This window comes from Anomalospiza imberbis, chromosome 6, assembly GCF_031753505.1.
Source record: "Anomalospiza imberbis isolate Cuckoo-Finch-1a 21T00152 chromosome 6, ASM3175350v1, whole genome shotgun sequence".
Taxonomy (NCBI): domain Eukaryota; kingdom Metazoa; phylum Chordata; class Aves; order Passeriformes; family Viduidae; genus Anomalospiza; species Anomalospiza imberbis.
The window spans coordinates 49,549,213-49,575,237 of record NC_089686.1 but is presented as its reverse complement, the minus strand read 5'-3'; the positions used below and the strand labels follow the sequence as shown (position 1 = coordinate 49,575,237).

The window sequence follows — 26,025 nt, the reverse complement described above, 5'->3', positions numbered from 1 at the left end:
GTTATCATATAAGTATATACACACTAGAGTGCAATCAGCTTCCATTAATTCAATTTTTTGTTTATAATTTGATAAAGTTTCTATTTAATTTTACTGAGCCCTTTTAAACCTGCTTACTTTATTTTCCTTAAGGGCTCTTATTTTGTCCTCCAAGTCCTGCAGAATTCTGTCCTGCTCACAGAAAACACTCAGTTTCACCTGGAAATGAAATCATATACATACATAAGGTTAGATTTTAAAAACCAAGCAGAAAAGTATCCCCGTGCAATATTTCACCCCAAGGAGCATAATAATGATCATGTAACTGTAAAAAAGAAATAGACAAATCAGTGCAAGAGGTGCTGAAGTGGTGTTTGATACTTACATCAATATCACTTTCTGCCACCTTGACAGGTTTTGCACTTCTTTCTTTCAACGTGTCACATCCTGTCACCTAAGAGGAGCAGATTTTCAAAATGTAAGAAATTCATTGCAAACTAAAACCTAATGATGCTTCAGCAGTGAAAAGAAAACTTTTGTTAAATAGTCACTTTTATTAAGGAAAAAATAATAAAATTTTGGATACAAGTATTTTCAAATCTGGCTTTAGTTTTTGAGAAGTGTTAACAAAAGGGATTACTAGTTATATTAGTCTATTTAGTAACTCTTCCAGCAGCTTGGAATTCTGTACAAAACAGCATAATCCCACCTGTCTCTGGTTACAAAAGTCCTTTTCCTGCAAGATCTAGCAGTTTTAACAGTTCTGCTCTAACAGCTTTCTTGAAGCCAAAGGAACAGAATCGTTCATTTAAATGCACAGTTGCAACAATAGCAGGCATTCATGAATGACTAAAAATACAACTTTTGGCAAGTGTTTTGCTCTACAAAGGACAGTATCTTCCTCAGCACAGGGTGGATTTTACTAAAGACAGACTTCTATAAAAATGCTATAGTGGAATTAAATGTAATTAATCTATTTTGACATGGCTGTCATGTACCAAATCTCTCATTCCATAAATCACCGGTTTCATATTCCATTTCTGGTGAGATTATCTTCTCACATAACACAGTTTTCAAATCAATACCAAAACAACACTCAATTGTATTTCCAACCTTCAAAATTAAGGCATGTCTGTGTCTGTAGAAATGTGATTTCCCCTACCTACATGGGGCCCTCCTGGTGAATAAATGAGGCGAAGAAAAGAGCAACATAATAAAGCTGGTAAATAATACATTTTTTAAAGCCTTAAAATCTAAGGATTTAATATCACCTCTTTAGAACACTTTTAAAGATTCATTAGAGCAAATACTATCTTACCACAGGACCACCTGCTGATTAGTAGTATTCATATACAGCATACTCATATACAGGCAAAAGTTTATGAAGAAAAATTCACTCAATACTCTCTTCAGTAATATAAGAGGAGAGATTTTGATACAAAAGCTGAAGTTGTTGGCTTTTTTAGTGAGGTAAGAGGGGTATAAAGAGGCAGTTTGCTTTTTTACCAACTAGCAATCTCCACACTTGAAGCTACATATTTTACTTGTTAACCTAAGAGTCACCTACAGGATCATGTTAGCTTTTTAAAAGTAATTAAATTTTACCCTAAGTGAGGTAAATATTGTCTTCTCTCCTTCAGTGGCAGACTTCATTTAAAGACTTCTCATGTACTTTTGAGTGGTGAAATATTACTTCTGCACCACCAAAATCAAGAGTTATTTATTGCCTCTAGAAGCTTTCAATTTTTTTTTCAACAATTACATGTTATATAGAAGAAAAATCTGCCTTTCAAAAGTATTAATGAACTTATTTAAATGGCAATTCTTATCTGTAATTGTAACAATTAATTAAATATAAACATAAAATACCAGCATATCAAAAGTAATAATTCTGCATATGTAATTACCTGCAAGCTAAGACAATGCAAAAGCCATTTTCAAAGCAACAGAATTAACATAAAAACAAGCCTACAGAATTTGGAGATACTTTAGATTACATAATCAGAATTGTAAGGAATTTGTTAACTATCAAGCAGTGAACATGACAACATAATGAGGATTAAGCATGCTTTCACGTTTTCCAAATTTCACACAGGAGTCACTACTTGACACATTCATTTTCAAAACATGATAAAATGAAACCAAACACTGAGGTCAGCCATTATTTCGCATAAAGACTCCAAAAGAGGGAAAAAAAGAGTAAAAATAAAATCTTACAGAAAGCACTACTGAAAGTACTAAAAGACACCTGTAAAAGCCAGACCACTGACTGCTACTTGAAAAAGCAATGGGATGAGCACATTTCAATGCAAGCAGTCTTACATGTATACTGGATAGTAACCCTTGTGCTGAGTTCTTTAGCACTTTGTATATCATGTTGATCAGAGGTCCATTATTTTCTATCTGTTTCAAACAAAAGTTTAGTGATAGCTTGTTACAGATGTCAAGATTTAACCCCCCCAAACCTCACAACTCAAAACTCCACGAGCAGCAGTGATCACACACTCTCAGGTCACACCTAAGCACTCTGCAGTTAATTGCTCAATCACAATTCCACACTGAAAAGGTCTATTTCAAAACCGCTAAGAAAGATCTCCAGAAATAATGGATTTAGTGAAAAGAAAGAAGTGTAACTCCGATTCCAAAATGTCCTAATTGAAGTTGTTTAATCAGGGCGGGTCTAATTCAAAGCTCAGTGTAGTCAAAAGAGATGCTTGAACTGATTGGCTTTCTATCAAAGTTTCCAGCTTCTTAAATGGAAGATATTACATACAGGACCTGGGAATTTGCTGTTACTAAAAGCTGTAACATTTGCTTCCTTTCATGCAGTGCACTCTTCTTTTTTCCTTGTATCACAAATCAAAGCATTGCTACATTTAGTGGAAAAACACAAATGTAACCAATACAAGGACACCTTCTCGAGTTTCACATGGGTGCTTTAATCTCTCAGCAACCTGAAATTCCTGACCTGAAATTCTACAATTCTGGATCATGACTGAAAGAAGGTAATTAAGAAATGCCCATTTTGAAAATTTACATCATTCCTTTGGAAACACATTTGACTTTTTGAGTGTCAAGATTTTCAAAAGGGAACCAGCTGGCATTAAGTTTCTTTGCACAGAAGTATCAGGTGCCCCCATACATTTTTCTCTCTGGCTGTTTTTGTTAGGTGCTACAGGCAGTAGGAAGGCACAAGGAGAGCTCTAAGAGACCAAGTATCTTGTCGTGTTCCAGACTGCAAGAAATTATCTGGACAGAATCCACCAAAAAGTTAAGAACCCCCCGCATTAAAAATTTTATTAAGCATATCACATTTTCAGAAGCTTCACCTGTGGTCACTTCAACTGTGAAAATTATTGTGTTTTATAATGGAAAAAAGACTGTGATTATTAATAATTTCTCACCTTGTAGAACTTTTTAAATTGTAATTTGTCATAAAATTCATCTAATAGCTTGGGCTGCAGTTACATTTGGCAAAGCCATGAACAAACCAAGGACAAGGCTTAAAACGTGTCCAACCAATTTTAAATTTGTATATTAATTATTCCAACAGTTTACATATTAGATCATTTAGACTACATACACATCACCTATATTATATGCTAAATACATATATGGTTCTATAGTAATATTTTCCATTTATATATTTGGTTATATATTCAGGAATTCAAACGTCAGATAAGATTGAAATATACATCCTCATAGGTGCAATCAGCTCACAGACAGCACCCCATGGCATCAGTGAGCTCTGTACATGCAAACCAGACAGACAACACGGTGTCAAATTTCCCTTCACCTTGATTTTCAGGAACCACGTGGTTTATATATGGCAAGACATCCTACATCCCACAGAAAGTGGCAGACTACTTTGCTAAGTGAAACAATCCTTTTGCTGCGTTTTTTTCCCTTCAAAACCTGATATTAATAACTCTAGAATTGCTTTCAAATTGCCAACCATCAAGTGTACCAGACAGAAGTCATTTAGGCAGATGATAGGACACTCAGTATCATATGTAATTATTTTTAAAAAGAAATACTTCCTAACATTACTTGACCAGATTCTCTGTATGGATGGATGGATGAATGGGTGCATTTGAAGTCTTTTAGCTGTAATAACATGAAAACAATGTCAGTGCTAATTAATCACATTTTCACAAGAATATATGGCACATTATACAAATAATGGAAAAGTCAGTTTAAGAAGATTTAAAGGGGAAAAGCTGGATTAAAAGAACACGAGTTTTAACTTAGAGGTGTTGACTTCATATTGGTACTAACGCTACAGCAGAGAAACATTTTCATTCTGTTTTTTATCTGATTTCCCTAAACCCACATATCATCCATCTCAGTACCAATAACACAAGTCGTTCTCACTAAGTAAAGCAACCACATTTTCTGAGTTTTCACTTTAATTATATAGCCACTACTAAAAAGATACTCAATATTCTAAGCACAACATAGGCAAAAGACCGTTTCCATCTCAGACCAGAAAGTTACTTTAAAATTTGCAGGTACAAACACGATACAAAAAAGACAACTGGGTTGAAAAAAAGATAAAAAATGAAGTAGACTCATCTAAAATCTTACCTTTAGATCCAAATACTCCAGATCCTTTTTCAACTGGATGTAAGTGTCATCCGCCTTCAGGTAAGTACATAGGGAAAAAACAGTGCAATATATTTGAATGTTTGGAACCATTTCAGAATAGATAGATTTGCTATATACAAGAAAACAGATGGAAGAGGGAACAAAATAACAGAGTAGGAGCACATAAAAAAAAGCACACTTGCTCCACCAGCATATTGCTATTTAAAGCTAAAAAATGGGCAAAATATTTCCCAAGAGTATTACTGCCTCATTACCCCCCCTGCAAGCATCTAGATTTTTGTTTTCATCTCTAATACAACATAGAACTACCTGAAACAAAATATTTTCAAAAGCTATTTTTCAAGATCAATTTCCACTGACTAGCTAGCCCTTCACTGAAAAAGTTACAGTGGTGTGACTGGATGTCAGATGTAGCTAGAAGACATCATATAATATATCACTATAATACTTTTGATCACAATTTATATGCATTTTAAGATATTAATTCCTTTATTCAGGGAAAGTATGAAATCAGTTTTGTGAATAAAATTCTGAAAAAGATAATTTATATATGATTAGACAATCCATTTTATCCTTTAAGTAATAGCATCCAAGTTGATCCTTATTTTTCATTGCCTCACCTGTAATTGCTATCAGCTTAATTTTATAGTTATATTAATCTAACAACATCTTTATTACAGTCCCTTCAAGGAAAACATGCACAGAAGTCATAACAAAGTTCTTTCTCCTCTCTTGAAAGGGGATATTTGTAATACAAAATAAAGTTTAACTGTTGCAAATGTGCTACTTGTAGTTAGTCAAAATGCCCAAAACTTCCTAGAATTTTAACTGCTATTTTGTCAGCATTTCATATCCTGGGTGCAATTAACTTCAGAATAAAAGAAAAACACAACTATACCTTTTCTCAAGTTTTGAGCCAATGAGAATGTGTAGTTAGAAAAAGAAAAGAAAAACCCTTTATGCCATAAAATCAGTAGATCACACTTGCATTTCTTTAGAGGTGTCTTTAGAGATTTCTTTACAATTCTTGTCAGATCAGCTTGTAAGACTGGCTGAGCACTTGACTAGAAAGTCTGCCCATTTTTGGAGAAATCCCTGTTATTACCACCCATTTTAGTGCAATTGTTCTGTAGGTGAGGTAATCGGGAAATGAAACTTCTTCAATTCAAAAAAATCACTTTAGTTTTGGGCCAAAGCCCTCACCAATTCCAAGAAGAGTCACCAGATTTTATTCCCAGGTGGCTCCATTTTTGAGGCTCTAATAGGAACCGGAGAGCTCTGTGAGTACATTTCTATTTAATTTCACATTTACAAGTTTCATAACACCAGTGCAATCAAGAGCACCGCAGATGATCCAAGACACTCCTGAGCTTTTACGAACCAATGTTCACCTGCAGAACTGACACAGTTACAAGCTCATATGAATGTACAGACTGGCTGATGCATTTCAATTTGCAGGTGATGCAGCACGTGGCACAGGGAGCCAACCCCAACATGAAAGCAGCACAAAGAAATGGTTTTGCTTTAGAATGAACTTATACAGTATTTTAACCCACATTTCTGAAGATGCAGCATTTTCAGAAATAGTAAAAATACACAGTATAAAAAGGAAGTAGACACTTTGAAACAGATGTACTGTCGCCCTGTAACTTAAAAATGCTCCTCTTTTATAGCAAATACAGTAAGCAAAGAAAAACCGCAAACGACCTGGGCACTGTGGAATACCAAAGAATGGGCAAGGAAGCACAGACTCAAGCATGCCACTAATGAAGCATTTGCAGAGTCACAAAATGTCACAGATGAGCCACGCAGCAGCTGACCTGATAGGTGGAATTAGTTGGCAAGTGCTGCAGTAACTGAGCGATTGTGTAATTTCTTATACTAGCCAACTTAGCCTGATGTCTCCTTAATCGAATGAGAAGCAATGTTAACTCTTCAGGCTGCAGGTATTTAGACACATTGTAAAGAGGAAATTAGCAGTCTTCAGGGAGAGGAACTATAATTACATTTTTCACCTCAGTGCCCAGAAAGCAGTTACTTGACATGATTAAGCAATTATTTAATTAACTCTGCATTTGGTCAAACAAACATAATAAAACTTGAATCTTGTAATAACAGAAAGCTCACCCCTGCTCATGTTGCAGATAAAGGCGAAAGTCCTATAGGCTTTACTGGGTTAAGATTAAGTTCTCATTCGAGTTATTTATGCTTTAACTAATACAGTTAAGATTAAAGACTATGGATTTTAAAACTTGGCTGCACTAGTGGGAGGACACAAGAGAAGCCGTGCTCTGCACTTACCGACTTGCCGTGCAAGCTGGGCGCGCTCACCGTGTGCGTCATGTAGCCCATGGCAGGCATGGAGCGGCGATCCAGGTGAGTGGAGCTCTGCAAGAAGCCACAGCCACGAGGTAAGGATTATGCCAAGTGCCAGCTGTGGCAAATTCAGTCTGCACCACTGCCACAGATTTTCTACTTGAATTCATGGCGCGCTTAGATCAGGGTAACACTCTCTGGCCAGACCAATCTTTTGATGATTAAAAACGTATGAACAAACGCACATTCAGCACCTGTGAGGCCGGGCAGAGCAATGGATTGTGGCAGCATGAGATGCTTCAGCAGAATGGGAAATGTAGCTTTCAGCAAATAAAAAAAGACTTCATGAAGTTCACCTCCACATCCAATGTCTCCCAGAAAAAAGTTTGGTTGGATGATGCCCTCTGACAGCAGGCTTGTCCTGCACATAGCAACAACCGTGAATGCTCTCTTTTAGCCAGGCAATGTGAAGCTACTGACATGACTGACACCTTGTGGCAATGGCTTCCACCAATACCAAGGGGTTTTTTAATAATCATCCTTGATCTGCCCCTTTCCGCTTACAATAAGAAAGCCTACTGTACACTCATTCTTTCATCTTTCTCTCAAAGCCAAACTTCTATGGGTTCTTCAAGGCAGACTAAATGTCTCAGTTATTTTTATTCCTGTCTCTCACTGAATGTGCCTCGCCTGCCTTGTTTTTTTTTTTTTTTTAAAGTGCAATTGGATGGAATTTAATAAGGCAGTACAGGGAGCATGGAGTATCATAGATTAATGCAGACACATTTAAATGTAGAATGATGCGGTGTGTTTATATAGAAAAACATGAGCATTTTTCCCTACAAACTTTCTCAGAAGTTCCACAGAAAAGTTTTTATGATGTTCCACAGAAAAGTTTTTATGATGAGAAACTGTTTCCCAATATTGGTAAAGCCAAGATGACATGAAAAGAACTTTAAATTTCTGCAGTTACATTGCACAGGAAAGGAAAAGACTGCTGTACATGCCTTTGTAAGGATGTCATGCTCCTTCAACTTACACGTGGAGAAACCAATGTGTGGTAGAATATAATCAGGAGTTAAAAATATTAATTTCCAGTCCTGCAAATCACTAGACTATTTCACCCTCTGACAGAATATTATAAATCTATAAATGCTGAAAGACACCCAACAGCTAAACCACATATACACTGGAAAAAATCTAAACTGTGCATGAAGCTGCTGCCTGAAGTCATGGTCCTAAACCCACATGGGTATCTGGATTTACAAGTCTCTCTCTTTGCAGATACTTTCCCTTATCAGAGGCCATGGCTGAGGTCAAAGAATTAAGTGAATACAGAGGCTTTCAATACCAATTATTCCAGATCTACCAAGACAAGTCAATCCTTCATTGATTCTATAGAAATTTCTCCAAATTCCTTAGGCAAGGAGAGCGTTTAGAGTACTGAACAGGGAAACCTCTGTCACCTCTGGATAAGAGGGTATAAAAGTCCCTACCAAAAAAAACCCCACACTGAAACTATTCAGACAGTTGAAGCTTCAGACCAACACTATTTGAATTTGGCTAGCCCAATGATAAAGACTCTGCAATGGACCTAACTATTAAATGCATGAAAAATAATATATTTTACTGTAATAATAGTAATAATAATAATAATAATAATAATAATATGGCTTTTGCCATAACTAAAACCAGAATCAGCTGTATGACTAACTATAATAGCAAAACATGTAGAGAAAGCAGGCATGGCAAACACAAAGCTACAAGCAAAAATAAATATCCAAGGAAGATTCCATCCTGCTGAGTTTTATATTCTTGTCTTCATACTCTCTATATAAAAATACTACCATCTGTACACTTTATACATGTAAGCATTTGCCTTCCAGTTTTTTATTAAAATATTCCAAACCTATGTGATGTGCCACCAATTTTCCTTTCCTAACTAATAAAATTTAATAAATCTGATCAGCATGGCAAGAGCTTGAGGAGCAAATTATTCCTTCTATTAGCTTTTACAACTTACGTGATCTTTCATACACAAGGAAGGATGCAATGAACCATGACTAAATAAACCCCCCATATGTGACACCACGTGTAGAACGGTTTGTAATCAGTTAAATGGATACCAACCTTTACAGCACGATTCCGAATCTTCCTGGGGGATCCAGCAAGAGGAACATCCACAGCCTGTCTCTCATCAGATGGTTTAACTGTGAGCCTTTCTGCAGGAGTATGTGGTCTCCGTGGGAGAAAGTTTTTTGGCGGTCCAGGTGGAGGAATATCAGATGGAGAGGGTGGAACAGATATTGATCGTGGAACATCTAATGAACTTTTTGACTTAGCACGATCAATGAAGTCTGAAGAACCTACATAAAGTGGGGCCGTGGGGCTGCCATGTTTGAATTGCTGTCTCTGCTGCCACTCATACAGCTGCCAAACAGTTCCATCCTTATTTGCTTTCCTCTCCTCCTGGGACATCTTCAAGTGGCTGACACGATCTTGTGCATATTTGTAGTCACTCGGCAAATTGCGGTTTGGTGGTGGTGAGCTCCCTGAAGGCTGCCTGGTATTCTTTGGCAAAGTGTGATAGTTTTCAGGAAAAGGAGGATTGGGACCCTGACGTGTAAGAGTCTGATCAGAAGTGAGGCTGTAAAAAAAAAAAAAGGAAAGAAAAGGGTAAATTTTAGCACACATTGATGAGTGGGAGTGGCTGGTAAGAAACACCTCTAATGACATAAGCAGAGGAGATACAAGACATAGAACATACATTTTAACAGAATTCACAGAAATATTAACAAAGCAATATTAATGACATCTATCCTGCACACAAACACTACACTGCAGAAATACAGGATTTTAATTTAGTGTTTAACCTAGGATGAACCACTAGAAACAAATTTAAGGAACAGCAGCATTATGTACTTAAACTAAAAAGAAAGTCAAGAACATGAAGAAAGGAATTATTGTCATGTTTATCGAATGAGTCTGTAAATCAAAATATTCCTTTTCACAGAAAGTGTGCTCACCACTAGGTGGTGCAGTTTACGAAAACAAACGCATGTTCAATATAAATATCTTTAAAAGCAAGAAGAAATCTCACCAATCCCAGAATATCCCAGATAGTTTTTGTTCATGTGATTGAAGCAAAAAGAAAATGGTAAGAAACCGCTCAAAGTCCACAGGTCTGTACAATTCATTTCCACCTAATGCTACTGGTTCTACTGATTTGAGCAACGTGAGACTTTTTACAACAATGGTCATTGACAAATTAGAATATTAAAAAGTATTACATCCTGGCTTTAGTGCTGGACCCATAAAACACTTAAGCTGTACAAACTAGATATTTTAGTAGGTAGTGTTAAGACAGAATTGGCAAAAGTTTTGACGAAGCCTAGTTAACTCCCTCTCCTCCTTTGAAGGCACAATTTTTCCATAGCCTCGTGTATAAGAGCCTGCCCGTCTAATTTCTGATTCTTCAGTCAAATATCTGGGGCTTTTGTACATGGAGTCATTTGCCCATTGATCCAGAATCTCCAAAGGGAAAACCATCCTGCTAGGCTTGCTACTAAGCATCAACACAAAAAAACCAAAATTAAAAAAACTACCCAGCACAAAACCACACAAACAAACTCTGAGCACATTTTCATCACTTCATTCAATAAGTTCCACTCTGCGTGAGAGGGAGACCTCATGGTTTGGAAAATGCAGGAATTCCACATGAAAGAAAGGCCAGGATGGAAAAGAACATCTTTGTTCAGCATCCAAGAATAACTAAAGCAAGGAGGAAAGAATTGCTACCAGGAACTGCTGCTCAGTAGCTGCCACTGTCCCTTTTTACTTGCAGAATTTGACACTGTTGGACTGCCTTGAAATACGGGTACTCTCAAGAGGATACATAATTCCTCATGCCAGCAAGCAGAATTACTGCCCTGCACTGCCTGGTGGATTACAAATCTGTAAAGGCTCTGCTCCCTCATACCACAAAATCTTGACGTTACCTCAGATTTCAGAGTGAAGGTTAAAGCAGGCAGGTAGTATTAAAACAGGAAACTCAAAAATCAGCATACAGTGGTCACGGAACTTCTTTTAATGCTCTAATTCATTGCATCATGTGCACTTTGAATGTACTTTGCTGGCAATTTTTTCCACAGGAAAACATGTGGTAGAAATGTATTTCTTCTAGACAGCAATAAGAACCAAGAATGCTTGGAGGGGATAATGCTTCAAAAGGACATCTGAGGCAGGCACAAAGCTAAGACAGATTCCTTTGGTGATTTCTCTGTGGAAAAACAGGGAAGAGGGACTTGACCACTCCTATACCCCAATTTAGTGGAGACCTCATGAAGGTGTAACCAAACTATCAGATGTTGCAAACCACCTGCATGCAATTTTTTTCTAACTGGACATTAAAAGGCAGAATATTGAGATCAGCTGGAATTGGTGGCAGTCAATGAAGCCACCAGGGCTGGCAGCTTCAGGAGCAAAACCAACCTGAAAACAAAGACAAAAAGAGTTTTGTTGGGGGCAAGGGGAGTCATGCCTTCCTTCTAGAAAAAGGTGAATTTTTCTGAGAAGAACTAAAAACTTATTTTGAAAGCAGTATGTGGAGCAGCTGATATGAGCCAGTTTCATGCAATATCTCAGCCTGCTATAAAAAGAGAACAAAGTTGTATGTGGATAACATTGCATAGGGAAAGTCATATTCAGAGCTGAACTTTGGAGGCAACTGCCTACATAGAGGCACATTGTGTTTTCTCAGTATCTGAAGTAGGGAGAAACCTCAAGCTGAGATGACAGGCTTTAAGCTGATGGCATCTCTACCACACAAGGTTTCAGATGCTTAGAGATAATTTGCATCATATAAAAATAGGCTCTGAGACGACATACCAACTTCTAGGTAAAGAATAATGTCCCAAATGGCTCAAATTAGTCCACAACGGACTATTGCTTTCTTGGAGGTTAAGAGCAAAAGTAAGCAAAAGCAGCTGTTTTTGAGAATCTCCCTCATCTGAATGATGAGGTGTAGAGGATATAAAAAGGAAAGCAGACATTAAAGAGCGCATAAATGGCCTGATGTCATATTATATGACTGTTGGCCATGAAAACCTTCAGGGTCTGCAATGGGAAGCAACCACACAGAAGACATTGTAAAAAGAGAAGATAGATGCTCAAAAGACAAGAAGTACTATTATTAGATACACTGTGCCCATTCATGGGAATGCACAGAAGCTAACAAAGACAAGTAATGTTTCTTCCTTAAGCAAATCAGGAAGGAACGGAAAGTTCTGCACATCAAGAAAGGTTTTAACACTCTTTGCAAGGAAGGAAGTATCTCAACATTACTGCATCTAGAAGGGAATATTAAGCTTAATTGGATTTATGTATTTCTAAAATGCAAGTAAACTGTTAGAAATAGCAAATTCTTCATAATTATGCACTAAGTTTATACAGGCACTGGAATCAGATCAAAACCTAACAATTTCTGAACAGCTGCTGTTTTATGGTCCTGACCTTGACCTTTAATTACTTAAACCGAAAACCTCCTGAAAGCCTCCTTTCAAACTTTCTTCCAGTTCTTGGGATCTCTCTGAAAGGCTGTCATAAATCTTACCAAAGCAGGTATTCCCATCTGCTGAGAATAGAGTGGGATTAGATGGCTACACTGAATGCCTCTGGAGTGCAGCAGAGAGGCCACTGAGAGAGGTGGGTCTCCAAAGTGACAGCTAACATTTACAACTCAGCAAACAGAGCGCTTCATTGAAAAGGGAAGTAAAACATCTATTTGAAAGGTCTGAGGATCTATATAAAAGGTGCCATTCCTACAAGCAGTCATATGAACAACCTCAGTAATTGTGTTAAACCTTTAGCTGAAAGATTTCCTTCTTGTCATAAGCAACTTGCTGGCAAGCACTGCATCTGTACACACCTGAGCCAGGAAACAAATAAAAACTGTACTCATTCTGTGTTCAAGAATTATCCAGCCTCCTGAATCCTCAGAGGTTCTCTATTTGTAACATTTCAGCTGCAATAACAATCAACATGGAGCTTTAAAAACTTAAGTGGTCTACTACTACTTACTAAAATCAAAATGGAATGTCAATCAAATTATCATCTCTAGCTTAAATTTCTACACCACGCTATCAGGAAGATATTTGACAACTAACATTCCACTTCTATCCACCACTTAACAACACTGCAGCAATCTCAGCAGGTGCCATTGGAAAGATGACTCTGTTAATCTTTGGGAAGGTAACATGCAATTTATTCTGAATGCAGAGAATATAATGGCATTTGTCAGGAAACAGCAAAGAAAACAAGGTCAACTGAGCCAAAATAAGACATTTTTTGAGGTATGTATATGCAGATATAGAGCCATATCTAGAAATAGATACACACAGACATACATACATATATCTATCTTTATTTTCACTGAATACTTAGCAGCTCCAGCTGAGGCAGCTGGTTTCTTCTAGAACAAAGCCTGGCACCTGCAACACTATCTTAACACTGCACCTGATCCACGCCCCTAAAGTTAATTTACTGGAATGAGTAATTTGGAAGAAAACCATACTTATTTAGCTATCAGTCAAGCCTGCCACTGCCAAGACTTCTGATTTAAAAAACATCAACAGAAGCTTTTTAAGCATTAGCTCATTAGTTCAATCAGTTTCTGTATTATTTCAGACAAATCAATGTGTGTAATAAGAACTAACTTGCTGACTACTTTTTTTAATTAAACTCATTCTTTTGAGACGTTCTGATTAACATCCAAGCAAAAAAGATGGAAGTTAATTGACTCTAGCAGTCTGAAAGAATATGAAATAATATAAAAAAGTAAGAAAGCTTCTTCAAGGGTAATTTCAAAAATAAAAGAGTAGAAGAATGGACTTCCACACAAAATTAGGAAGCCTTAAACTTCTTACTGGCTCCAAATTGACAAATGTTAGCTTAAAAAAGAATTTTAAAAATTCCCAAAATGTTTCTTCCATCCTAAAAACCACATGCCAATGTCTCTTGTTTGCTTATACTACAATTAGATTTGAGCAGATTTATAAAACAATAATTCAGTAGAACAAGCATATTTGAAAAATCCTCACAAGTAGCATCAAGCCCAAATGTTTTTCCTAACACTTGACACAAGGTGACATTCTGAACAGACACACATGTTCATCATTTCATTTTTCCAACTGGTACTTAATCTGACTTTGAAAGCAAAACAATTTTGAGATTTTCAAACTATAAAAGCATTTCAGGGTGCATTTCACCTATTGGTACTATTCATGTAATTTTCAGGGACTGAAAATGGAAAAGAGACCATCCTAGGATGTCTTCATTGGCTAAATGAATATATGGAGACCTTTCAATATGTAATACACACACTGTGATTCTGAGTGCAGTGATCTGATATAGAGGAGTGAATGGATGTTTGGAACAGGAATAGAAGAGAGAAGGAAAGTAATGAGCATTTTTCAGAAAACAAACAATTACCTGTAAGTTATATTGTGTAATTGTTTATGAGTAAGAGGTAACAGAGGGTTGCACTTCACTTTCTGGCTGTTCAAAATTTAAGTACATTTTAAGAAGTTTTAAGCATCCACAGTGATTAAAAAAAGGAAAATAAAATAGCATGCTAATCTCACTTATTCTGTTTGCAATACTGTGACAACATTAAAGAGATTTGATCAGCCAATCCCATACTGGCTTTTCCAGGAGACAAATGCCTGAAAAACACCATTCTGCACTGAAAGAAAAAGTAAGTCTTCTTACATGTTGTCTCTGTAAAATATTTTTCTGATTTGCACTGAAGGTAGCACACACTTTAATTTAAGAAAATGCCACTTGCCCATCTAATTAAAGATGGGCCTATTACTAACCTTTTGGTATCTCCTTTCTGGACTTTCACCCAGTGCTCCACTTGAGCCATGTTACTTTTCCTTTGAAACTGCTTATCTGGATTTGTTCTGGGAACAAACCCTCTTTTATATGAGCCAGTACCATTCTGCTCCACTAGCCCAGCACTCATACTTAATGAACTAGGAAGCGTTCCATTCTTCTCAGCTGGCTGAGGCTGAGCTACTTGGGACCACGATGAATTCCTTAAGCCTGGAAATAATGAATCAGCTTCTGTTAATGCATGCTTAGCCTTTCCCTTTTTGGTTTCCAGAGTTTCTTTTCTGTGGATGTAACGCTCCGCCTCCTCCTTTTCTCTTCTTATCTCTTCACGCTTATCATATCCAAGCATTTCAGGTGACTTCTGATAACTTTCTTTTGTGTCTGTAATCTCTGCCTTCACACACTCTTTGCAGGCATCCACATGATTGACTTGGGGAACAGCTTGCTGATCCACTTTTTCAGTTTCCCTGAAAAGAAAATGCGTGTCAGTAATGAACACTGTTTAATTGTGAAGAGTTGGTGTGGTCTTGTTGCTCTTTAACAAAGGATACCCACAAAATCACTGTCTGCAGACCGTGATAAATTTGATATGTTACAATAAATATGCTCAGCAAAACTCAATTGCTATCCCAGTTAGACAAAAGTTACCTTTATTGTGCTGTCAAGAAAGCAGAAATTTCTTATATACATCTGTAAAAATGACTGAAAATACCAGTATTGTATGAAAGTACAATGTTTCCTATTTAGGACACACTGAAAGCCAAAAAACCGAAACTAAGCTGCCAACTGCTCATGGCAAAATATAAAAAAAAGTCTTTCATATTTTTGTAGATGCCTCAGGGACTAGTCACTTCTGGCCAAGAGGACAGAGCAATATCCAAATTTAAGTCAGTACTATTGCCAAGGGAATTTCTACTGGGGGGCTACTCCTGAAGAAAAAATTGCTCCATGCTGCAGTACACACTAGTTTACTTATTTACCTTATTGCCTAAATAATATCAGAAATCTTGATACTCAATTTGAACTCACTATAAAATGTCTGAGGATTCTGAAAGTTTCATGTTGCTTTTAACATATAACATACTTCATTTGCAATTATCTTCATCTCCTTACAGAAATAAGCTTCTCAACAACTTTTTTTCTCTCTCAACGTAATGGGTTCTCACTGATCTCAGGGCAGCACCTCATCTCTGAAACGAAGTTCACCTCCTTTAAGGCTTTATGGAAAGGAAATTCAGAGTAAGTGCCATGATAAAATTGTTTTTACTTCAGTCTAATTAGAAAAGAATAGTCTACTTAGGAGTAAGGAAATTGGATCAGTACTTCTAATGTGCCAGACTTCCCCAATTTTTCTTTCAATTATTTCTGACCTTACAAAGAAGATAAAGAAAAAGGTACCAGGTTGTTTCTTGAAATTTAAATTAAATCTAGAAAGTCCTAACACAATATCATATCGAATGCAAAGCTCTGGAAGAGACACTGATCCTTTGCTTGTATTTGACTGGCCAGAAGAAAGCAGTGTGAGATACTCAGAGAAACTGCACCATTTCAATCCTCACAGCCCACAGTGGCTAAAGCAGGGCTGTCTCACAGAACAGTGTTCCTTCACATGGTGGAGTAGGGAAAGAATCACATTCCAAAGCCAAAACATCAAGAAGGCTATATCAATTTACAGAAAATGAAAAAATCTGACAGCACATTTTGGCACAGCTGAATTTGTTCATTTTCAGTTCATACCTGCATAAATTAGTTGATATCCATTAACTCTATGCACTTATGATTAACCTGTTTTTAACACTCCTTTCCCCCTTAACAGCACTTCAATCCTAATTCTAAACACTTACTTGAAACAACTCGTAGAACTTATGTTCTTTCTACTCTACTTCTCTATCCCAAAGGCTGCCAACTGGCTGTGGCAGGTATATGAATCTGCCCACAGAAACTGGAACTTTTTACCTGAAATTCCCTAAAATATTAGACAGAAATTGATCCAGGTCACTAAATGTGGGCACACAACTTGCATGTATACATAGATTCTGAACACCAGGTTTTCTTAATACCAGTTAACTATTTTGCACAGAATAAATTAAAAATAATTAAAGATAAATTAAATTAAAAAGAAAGATAAATAAATTGAGAATAATTAAAAATAATTATTTCTTTAAAATATGAAAGAGTTTTATATACATATCTACAAACAGCAATGTAAGATACCACCACAGGTGTGATTTATGTAATATATTACATTTTTATAAGATTGTAAGTTTTTTTATGTAAGATACTGAATTTTTTTTACAAGCTTCTGAGTGGAACTTGCCTCTTCAGTGAGGAGCGTGTCTGCATGAGAGCAGCCTGGTTCATAGCCCGGATCCAGGCATTCATATCCTCCTGGGTGTCAGCACTGAAGTAGTACGTCCTCATCCCTGTGTGCTCTGCCTGAGAGCCAATGACAGAATTCTTGTTATAAATATATGCCCTCATACCTGTGTGAACAGCCTGGAAGAAAAAAGAAGAAATCAAAGTCAGACAGCTCTTTCACCTTTTCCCCCAAAAAATTAACTTAAAAAAAACTTTTCCTTGACTGCTTCTTGAATTTGGGGTGAATTATCACACTGCCACAATGGGCTGTAAGGGCAGTAAACTCAAAAGGCACTCCAGGTTTTACTGAAATTCTTCTGCCTCTTTCTAGAACTATTAAGCTGAAAGTCCAGTGCTTCTGATTTTCACAGTGGGAAATTTCAGCTTTTCTTTTTCTTTTAATTGATACATTTCATTTGCCATAAATACTATACTAAAAAAATTGAAGAAATCCCTATACTGAACAAATTTAAGGAATTCTCAATGAGATGTGCATCAGCAAGTCAATTTTTCCAGCTCATTTAATAAAGAAATTTGTTCAGACAAAACACAGACAAAAATCTTACCTTTTAAGCAATTAAACTGCTAATTTAAGAATAGATTATGATGCATGTTAGGATCTTTTGGTTAAAGTGTGCACTTGAACACGTATTAGCTGCACAGTCACAAGACTTACTGATAAAAGTTGTAATATTGATGGAATTATCACAGCAAATAAAATACTGACAATTATCTCTGCACACTAAAATACTTCATGAAATTCCATTGCAAACTAGAGGTACTGGGCAATTTCTCTACAAATATATTAAATATGGAATATCTTTGTAACTCTAGGCTAGCTGAATTTAATAAAATCTCATCCATACTTGTATTAGCAATAGTATAAATATTACCAAATCATGTAAGTCCTGCAACACTTCAGATTAACAGGGAGAGATTGATCTCCTTACTTTCCAAAAAAAACTGAAGACAGTATACTCTGCTTGAAAGCTCTTGTAATGATATTAAAATGAAATTAGTAATTTAAACTTATTTTTATAAAACTAAGCCTGCTGTCACACACAAAAACTAGTAGCACCAAACACTGCTGACACAGGGACTTTTAAAAAGCAAAATAATTATACCAAAGTTTTAATTTGGCTACATCTGTTTCTAAAGGGTAAATGTATTTTGTAAATCCTGCCTAAATAATTGGTCTTTTTATACTGATGAAATCCTCTCCCCCTCGTTATTCTAAATCAATTTTTAAAAAAAAAAGTTATTGTAGAGACAATCATAGATGGCTTCAGAAAGAAAAGTTTTGACAAAACCCAGGCTATTTAATCCAGCGCAGCCCCTCCTAAATCTTATAACTTCAGTTGTTTACCTAGAATTTCCCAAATTACCATGACCTTAGAGACTCGTATCAACAACTCCAAAGAGCAAAACATGTGCTTGCTATTACAGTGCTTTTAAGTAAGTTCTGTGCAGAATTTCCTCCCTTCCTATGGCAGGCTGTTCTCCTGAATGTGTGAAACATGGCCTTTCCCTTCTGCGCCTCAAGCAAGGAAGCCTGAGCTTGTTTTGAAAACTGGAGACTGAAGTAGAACAGCCAGCTAGAAAAAGGAGGAGGAGAAGGAAGAGAAAGAAAAAGTTACATAAAGTAGTCAAGATTCTCTCCTGCTCAAAAGAGTCTCCACTTCCCAACAACATGGGCCAAAAAGGGAATACAAGGTGGTTTCTTCACAATTCCCACCATTAGCTGCCCATCTGAACACAGGGAAACAGGACTTGCACATATTAAACAATAGCTCTGATCAATCACATATTTAGAAATCAAAGGACTTTATTCATGTTTGCTTGGTTCTTTGGTTTTTCTTTGTTGTTATTGGGGGTTGAGTTTTTTCCTCCATTTCAAAACATGAGAATGCTCAAAGCAAATATTATTTAGAAGCATGAATTCATTATAATTTACAGTTACCATCGAGTGTATGAAGAGACCAAAAACTGGCAGCTCCAAATAAAAAAGAAAATGGTGACTTTGATGTGAGACCTTATGACTACAGAGCTCCTTCACAGAGCAGGGTGATCCCACAGAAGGTGTTAAAATTCAGAAGTGAATCAATTCCTGCAGCAAAGCAGACTATGCATGTCCAACTGCAGATGATGCAGTAGGAGCCAACCATTCACTGGTTTTATACTTGCTTTAAAAACCCAGAATTTTGGAGAACTATCTGCAGAGACTGCATACCACACCAAGAAATGGATTTAACAGCTGTCTTAATTGACCTGTATGCCCTGATCAACATAACACACTTGTGGTTTAGGTTTCTCTTTGAACACCTGCAAGCACTGCCTAAGAGGCTGCAGGTGAAAACAGTATCAAAATGCAAACTTGTGCTGCACCACTCTCTCTTGAGAGACTGAAGCTTTCACAGCCATAAACATTCCCAGCTTCAGAAGGGATAGTGGAGATGGTGTGTGATTACCAACAAACACAATATCCTGAAGTTCACGATACATAACACTGGTTAAGGGAAAATTCTATTTTATTTCAGTTATTTATTAGTAGTGTGTTTTGTATGCAAGAAAGCCACTTTGTGCCAACGTCCTGTAGCTGTCCCTGCTGGCAGACAGAAGCTAGCGGGCCTTTTGGGTTTGGATTTCTTTTTAAAGCCAAAGCTATTAGGATGGCTCCAGCACACTAAAAAGCCTAAAACACAGCACATGCTCACATGTACACCATACACACAACAGGGAAAAATAATATTGGTACCTATTCATGCATTCAGATGCCTTAATGTGGATAGATTGAGAAGAAAAGCAGTCTCTCTCCCAGTGCACAGTAGGAGAAATGGACAGTAAACCCCAACAGCATATCAACAGGACAAGACAAGGACAAAAAAATTAAACAAGTTAAAATCATTAAAAGATTCATGTTTAAAAAAACCAACCAAACAAACAACCCCTCCAAAAAAACCAACCAAAAAACTTAATAAAAGACTGAACTAAAAGTAACTAATGCCTACAGCTGTTGTGTTCACCTCCACTTGTTCAAAATACCTAAGACAGAAAACCACCATTCACAGAACAAAGGGATAACTAAAGGAACAGTTTTCTATTAACGGCAATCTTTCCAAGTTATTTCTCTCAATGACCTATAATATACAGAAAATTCTTCCTTCTCTTGAATTTTGATATTTATGAACCCTTTCTGAGCAAAAACTGAAATAACACTGAGCCTTCACTACAAACTCAACAACAGCCCACTACAACCTAACTCATCTTTCACCCCTAAATAATACTGAGCTTTATGAGGATTTCTAGAAGCTTGAACCAGCACCTCTTTCAAATCCAAAACCAGCACCTCTCAAATTTACAACCCTTGGCATTTCTTCACCTGACTCCCCAGACCTAGAGCAGAAAGCAATGCTGAATCAGAGAATATAAAGGAACAAACTAGGTAATTTGGGGTTTTTTGGTGGTTTTTTTTTTGGTTTTTTTTTTTTTTTTTGTTTTTTTTTTTTTTTTTTTAGGAAAACCAGTGAGATCAAAGAAACAGATAGGAAGTTTGTCCTGGTCCCAGTGGTCTAAGCAATGAACAAATACTTCCATTAGTAAGACCAGTTAAAAATAATTTTCATTATTTGAGGACAAGGCTTCTAAAGAAACTGTGATGACATGAACTTCCATAAACTGATACTATTCATGTGCAAAACTATTGTATTACTACAAAATACAGGCATTTCTCTTCACAGGAAGTATTTCCAGCTATATATGAATGTTTTGCAAGTCTTTTCACATTAAAATCTAAACACTGAATTTGTGCTCACTCATATTGGTACCAACAAAAAGCTATTATTTTAAAATGTAGCTATTAGACTAATTAAATATCTCTAGGATGTGAACTGCTGAATCAAATATGCTATAAGGACCCTGAGTTCTAGGCTCATACACAGCTTAGTGACAGTGGTTTCCAGCTACCCACAGCACTTTGCATGACATAAACAGAGGAAGTGAAAGAATTGTCAAGACTCAAAAATTGTATCAAGATTGAGACCTAAAAGCACAGTTTCCAAACAAAAGAAATTAAATGCACATACTGTTATATTTCAAAGTAGGGGTCAGATTGCATTTCAAAAGCCTGTAGGCTGTTCTGCAGGCCTGTAATTGTTAAACACCCAAAGAGACACAAAAATTTGAGCTGGACCTCAGGAGGTGATAAAAGGAAAAGGATTTTGAGAACTCCTACAGCACACATTTTAACACTTTGCAATGTTTAACACAGACCCCAGTGAGCTTGTATTTTACAAGCCTCTTTCTAACCAAATCATATGCAAAAAGCATCCACGTATTTGCTTAGCAAATTTCCTTCCTCTAGCTTTGCAAACAAAAGAGTTGAATTTTTTTCCAGTTTTGATGTTTCCTTAGCTTCCAAATTCATTGCTACTTCAAATGGGAGCCAATCCTTCTGTTGTAAGAGAAGATTTACAACAACCTCAATAAAGAGCAGGGTAAATGTAAAAAATGCCATAGCACATTCTCCTTCTCATTCAGGTCTTCAGTGCAAAAAAAATTATCTTATCTTTATTTCGGGCTTAATCTGCTTGTGTGCTCTATTTCTGGCTGTGCTGTGCTGCAAGACAGAATGTCCATCTAGGCTCTGGGTCTGGAGGTGTTCTGAAGAGAGGAGATAAAGGTAATGGCTGCTGAGTGATGGATGCCAGCATGGGGGTGCTCCTGCTGCGGGGTGCCCACAGCCAAGTCTGTGACCACTGAACCATCAGTGCTGGACAGGGTCCGTGCCACAGGAACCCAACAAAATCCTCCTGCTGCCCTTGGAGTTGGGCCTGAATAAAATCAAACTGCAGCATCCAGCCTGCAGTCAATCATCAAACACCTAAAGCAGAGTTAAAACTGGCCTGACAAACTGACACATGAAATGTTGATTTTTTTACGGAGTTTTCTAGCATAAACTTTCTTTTGCTATCGACACCCTATTTCTATCTATATAAATAGATATAGATAGACCCTATGTGGAAAGTCTCATGATATTTCTAGAAAAAGACTCAGATTAAATAACTGGTAGAGCTCATACAGGTATGATGTCCTTAAAGGAACAGAAGAAGTCTGCATTTGCTTCTGGAAAGGTTTAACCATGACCAAACCATGGATTCCACTCCACTTGGCCAGTGGTGACTTAAGAGTGTGTGTAAACACCATTTGAATAAAATAAAAAGCAGGGAACCCTAGAAGAGTACACTGAGTTCCCCTCTTTCACTATGTGCTTCCTCCTAGAAAAAGGCTCTAGAAAAGGAGGGCTTTATGAATCACACTCAGTAAATAGTGGAGGTGGAATGTTTTTCTTAAACAAAGATTTCTTTGTAGCTTTATCCTGATAACTCATGCTCAATGCATTTGAAAAAGTAAAATAAACATTTCCACAAAGTGCACCAGGTCTTTTTTAAACACATTTCCTGAGTTAATATTTGCTTAATAAGTTTCAAACCACTATCCACATGAACACAGAACTGAAAGCAAAAAAGGCAGTCTAAATTTTAGAACACCTCAAAAAAATCAAAATACAAGAAGTCACATGTTCTTCATAATTTCAGCACAGAAAATATTTAAACAGAGATTCCTTCTAGATCTCCTAAAGTATGTCTGATCAAAACCTGATTTGTAAATTACTTTAAAGTACGTAGCTGATTTGCTTAATAGAAAAACAAGTTCTACTCTGACTTTAAATCTGCCACAGGCATGGACATTTCTGAACTTTGCCTAAGTGCTGCAGTTTTGACAATCATTTGGAGTCAGGTTTTTGCACTATCAAGAAGTCTGTGTTTTATTTCATATCTGTGGGTTTTTATAATGAAGACTAGAACTGTAAATTATACAATTACATTTATTTTTAGAAAAAGAAAAAACACAAAACCACTCATAAACTATATCAAACAAAAGTACTTTTTCCTTTAAAAACTCCATACCACTTAGGATGACTAAGTGCTGTCATTTTCTACCTGTGAGATTAGAGTGGATATTTTTCTTTTTAAAAAAACCACAATAAAACCAGACAGACATCAGTCCATTATGAGATCATGTACTCTATTACAAAGTAAATAAGACAACTTTTCTTCCAATTTGTACACAGTACTGGAACAACTTGTCAATACTAATTTCTAATTTTAGAAACAGACTCTTTACTCAGAGACACTTCATTAAGCTCTAAGGATACTTACAAGGTAACAGACATGAATGTCAATTCATAAGCAAAAAAAAAAAAAGTGCTATGTCACATTTGAACAGGCAGTCAATAAACCTGTCTGCTTTTAAAAAACTAGTAACAAGCAAAATAGGAAAACAGATGAGTTCTTGTTTACAACAGCATCTTTTCTAATTCAAATAAACTATGATTAGCTGATAAGCTTTGCAAATGTACCTTAAAAGAAAATTTGCGATTTATACGATCTTCAGGTCCAACTGGAGATATTACATAACTAGGCAAAGGGATGCTCCCCAGAACAGACTCTTCTCTGCTGTCTGTGGAAGAAAAAAATAGAATTTAATTCCCTGCACTGTTCAGAGGGCTAACAATATATTCTCCTTTATGGACACTGAGAAAACAGGCATTAAGTAGAAACAACAGTGGTTCAGACTGAACAGAAGGAAAAGCATTTTCCCAAGGACAGAGCAGCAGGGGCACAGACCAAGGAAGAAGCTGTGCAATATCCATCCTTGGAGCTTTTCAATGCTTGACTTGATTAAGCCCTGAGCAACCTGGGCTGACTCCCTTCCTGACCCTGCTTTCCAGGCACTGGGATGGGACATTTCCTGAAGTCCCTTCTGACACAAATTCACTTACGACCCAACACCAATAATACATGCAGAAAAATGTTTTAGTTTTAAAGAAAAAAGATTGGAGTTTGTTTTCTTAATCAGACTGGGGTTTTATTGAGGTTTTTCCTTTTTTTTTTGGCAGGGGGAGGGGATATGATGGGGGTTGGATATAGCTTTTTAGCTTCAGCCAGAAGAACACACTTCAAGAATAAATCTTATTGTGCCAAATGAACAGTGACAGGCTGTAAAACACGATGGACCTTCCATTTAGCACTGTACATCTAGGCTAATTGCTATAATTAGGAAACCTCCCTTACTGCTGGCTCCAAGTGATAGACAGCAGAAATGCAGCATCAGGAAATATGAATTCCAAGTCTGATATTCTGTATTGCTTTTCAAAAATTGTAGCACATGAAGTATTCAAAACTTGAAAATAACCTTATGTAATACCTTGTTTGGTCTAAGATCATATCTAACCTTTCTTTTTTGGTAGAATTACTGGATTCAGAAGTTCTCACGCCTACTTTGTCCCTTGGATTAAAACTGAACCAATGCCCTGATCTGGCCATAGTGCATTCTCAAAAAGCTCCGACATCCAAGTGCAAGCAAATAGGTACCAGAACACAGACCAGAGATGGGATAAATCTTATTTATTCCAGTCAGATGTTCTGCAGTGTAAACCGTGGCATACACCAAACATAAATTATGTGAGAAAATATCATACAGCATCCTTTGCTTCCCCTACTCTGGCCTAGAACTTGCTGTCTTGCATTTAAGATGTCTGGCCAAGCAATTGTTTCCCTGTTCATCTCAGAACAACTAACTTTATCTGAAGAGTTCAGTTAGTTCATGCATTCACCATGATTTGTACAGGTGAACTGTTCAGACCAACTCAAAACAGCTGGTATCTACTCACCTTTGTAGTAAAACAAACAAAAATCAGCAAGCACAAACCATCGTCTCTTCCATAACCGCATTCCAGAGCTATCCTGAAATGCAAGAAATGTGGTATACTTTTCATCTATGGAAAATTAACAGACACTGTGTTGATCCAGTGAGTAGTTTACCAGAAGTTTACCTAAATATGACTGCTAAGTGCAAAACAAATGGTTTATATCTTAGCAAAATATTGTGTACTAAGAAAGATAAGAGGCAAAACATCCAGCTATAAAATAATGAGGGCAGATTAGTCAAACTGCTAATTTTCATTGAGTAATTAAACCCTCATCCCAAACAGCATTCAGATTAACCTTGTACACAACCAATGTTTATTTTATCTGCTCAGATTTATCTGCAATAAGGAAACAAAGTGTGTTTCTGATGGCACAAACTCCAACAAAGATTGCCTACAGACCAAAATGAAAATCCCTATACAGCTGTGAAGTATGACCTCACATTTCAGGCAATGATATCCTATAATTCAATCACCATATGTTACCCATGCCTAAAATGTAATTTAATCAAATATTCCTTAGGAAATAAAACAGGATGCATAATGTGCAAATTTAATGAAGTATAATATAATATGCCTGTGGAGATATATATAGATATAGGTATATATATAACCTTGTCAAAATGAGTATTATTTGCATTGAAATTCATTTCTGAAGCTTTTAAAACTGCCAGCCTATAACCTAGGGAAGTACAACTTCTTCAGCTTGGGTAGGCTTTGATGAGACCAGCAGTATAAAAAGCACCTTCAGGTTTTAAGGGCTTACAAACAAAGGTTAGGGGACAGAAGGAAACAGGATATACAACATTACTCTAGCTATTTCCCTCCTCCTTTCTGCAATCAAACTAAGTGTGGAAGGACTTTCTTCCCTTCCCATTTTCATGCTACAAGGCTGGCAACACATACTGTGTCTGAGTTCTGATTCTGTCCTGAGAACTAATGGACTTGGTAGTGGATGTCAACTGAGCTGAGAGTGAAACACAGCAGAATTGCATCTCTCCTCCCTGGAGGAAGCAGACCAATGCCAGCTATTTCACTTTCCTGTGCATGTAAAACCATAATTGTAAGCCTCGGATTTCAGCCTTCTCCTGCCCACCCCTAAA

The 26,025-nt window shown here is 36.8% G+C and overlaps 1 protein-coding gene across 5 annotated transcripts in view; it reads right to left on the bottom strand.

Moving 5' to 3' along the window:
- PLEKHA7 (pleckstrin homology domain containing A7) overlaps positions 1 to 26,025 on the bottom strand; it is a 148,142-nt gene that overhangs the window by 21,790 nt on the left and 100,327 nt on the right. For 2 of the 5 annotated variants that reach the window (XM_068194079.1, XM_068194080.1), the window contains exons 7-17: positions 24,887 to 24,959; positions 23,573 to 23,673; positions 17,114 to 17,292; positions 14,778 to 15,263; positions 9,034 to 9,550; positions 6,889 to 6,975; positions 6,408 to 6,527; positions 4,567 to 4,620; positions 2,302 to 2,382; positions 365 to 433; positions 118 to 198 (exon numbers count right to left, since the gene is read on the bottom strand). In XM_068194079.1, coding sequence (XP_068050180.1) covers positions 118 to 198; positions 365 to 433; positions 2,302 to 2,382; positions 4,567 to 4,620; positions 6,408 to 6,527; positions 6,889 to 6,975; positions 9,034 to 9,550; positions 14,778 to 15,263; positions 17,114 to 17,292; positions 23,573 to 23,673; positions 24,887 to 24,959 — 1,848 coding nt within the window. The remainder of the gene's footprint in view (positions 1 to 117; positions 199 to 364; positions 434 to 2,301; positions 2,383 to 4,566; positions 4,621 to 6,407; positions 6,528 to 6,888; positions 6,976 to 9,033; positions 9,551 to 14,777; positions 15,264 to 17,113; positions 17,293 to 23,572; positions 23,674 to 24,886; positions 24,960 to 26,025) is intronic. The other 3 variants (XM_068194082.1, XM_068194083.1, XM_068194084.1) reach the window with 3 other exon arrangements.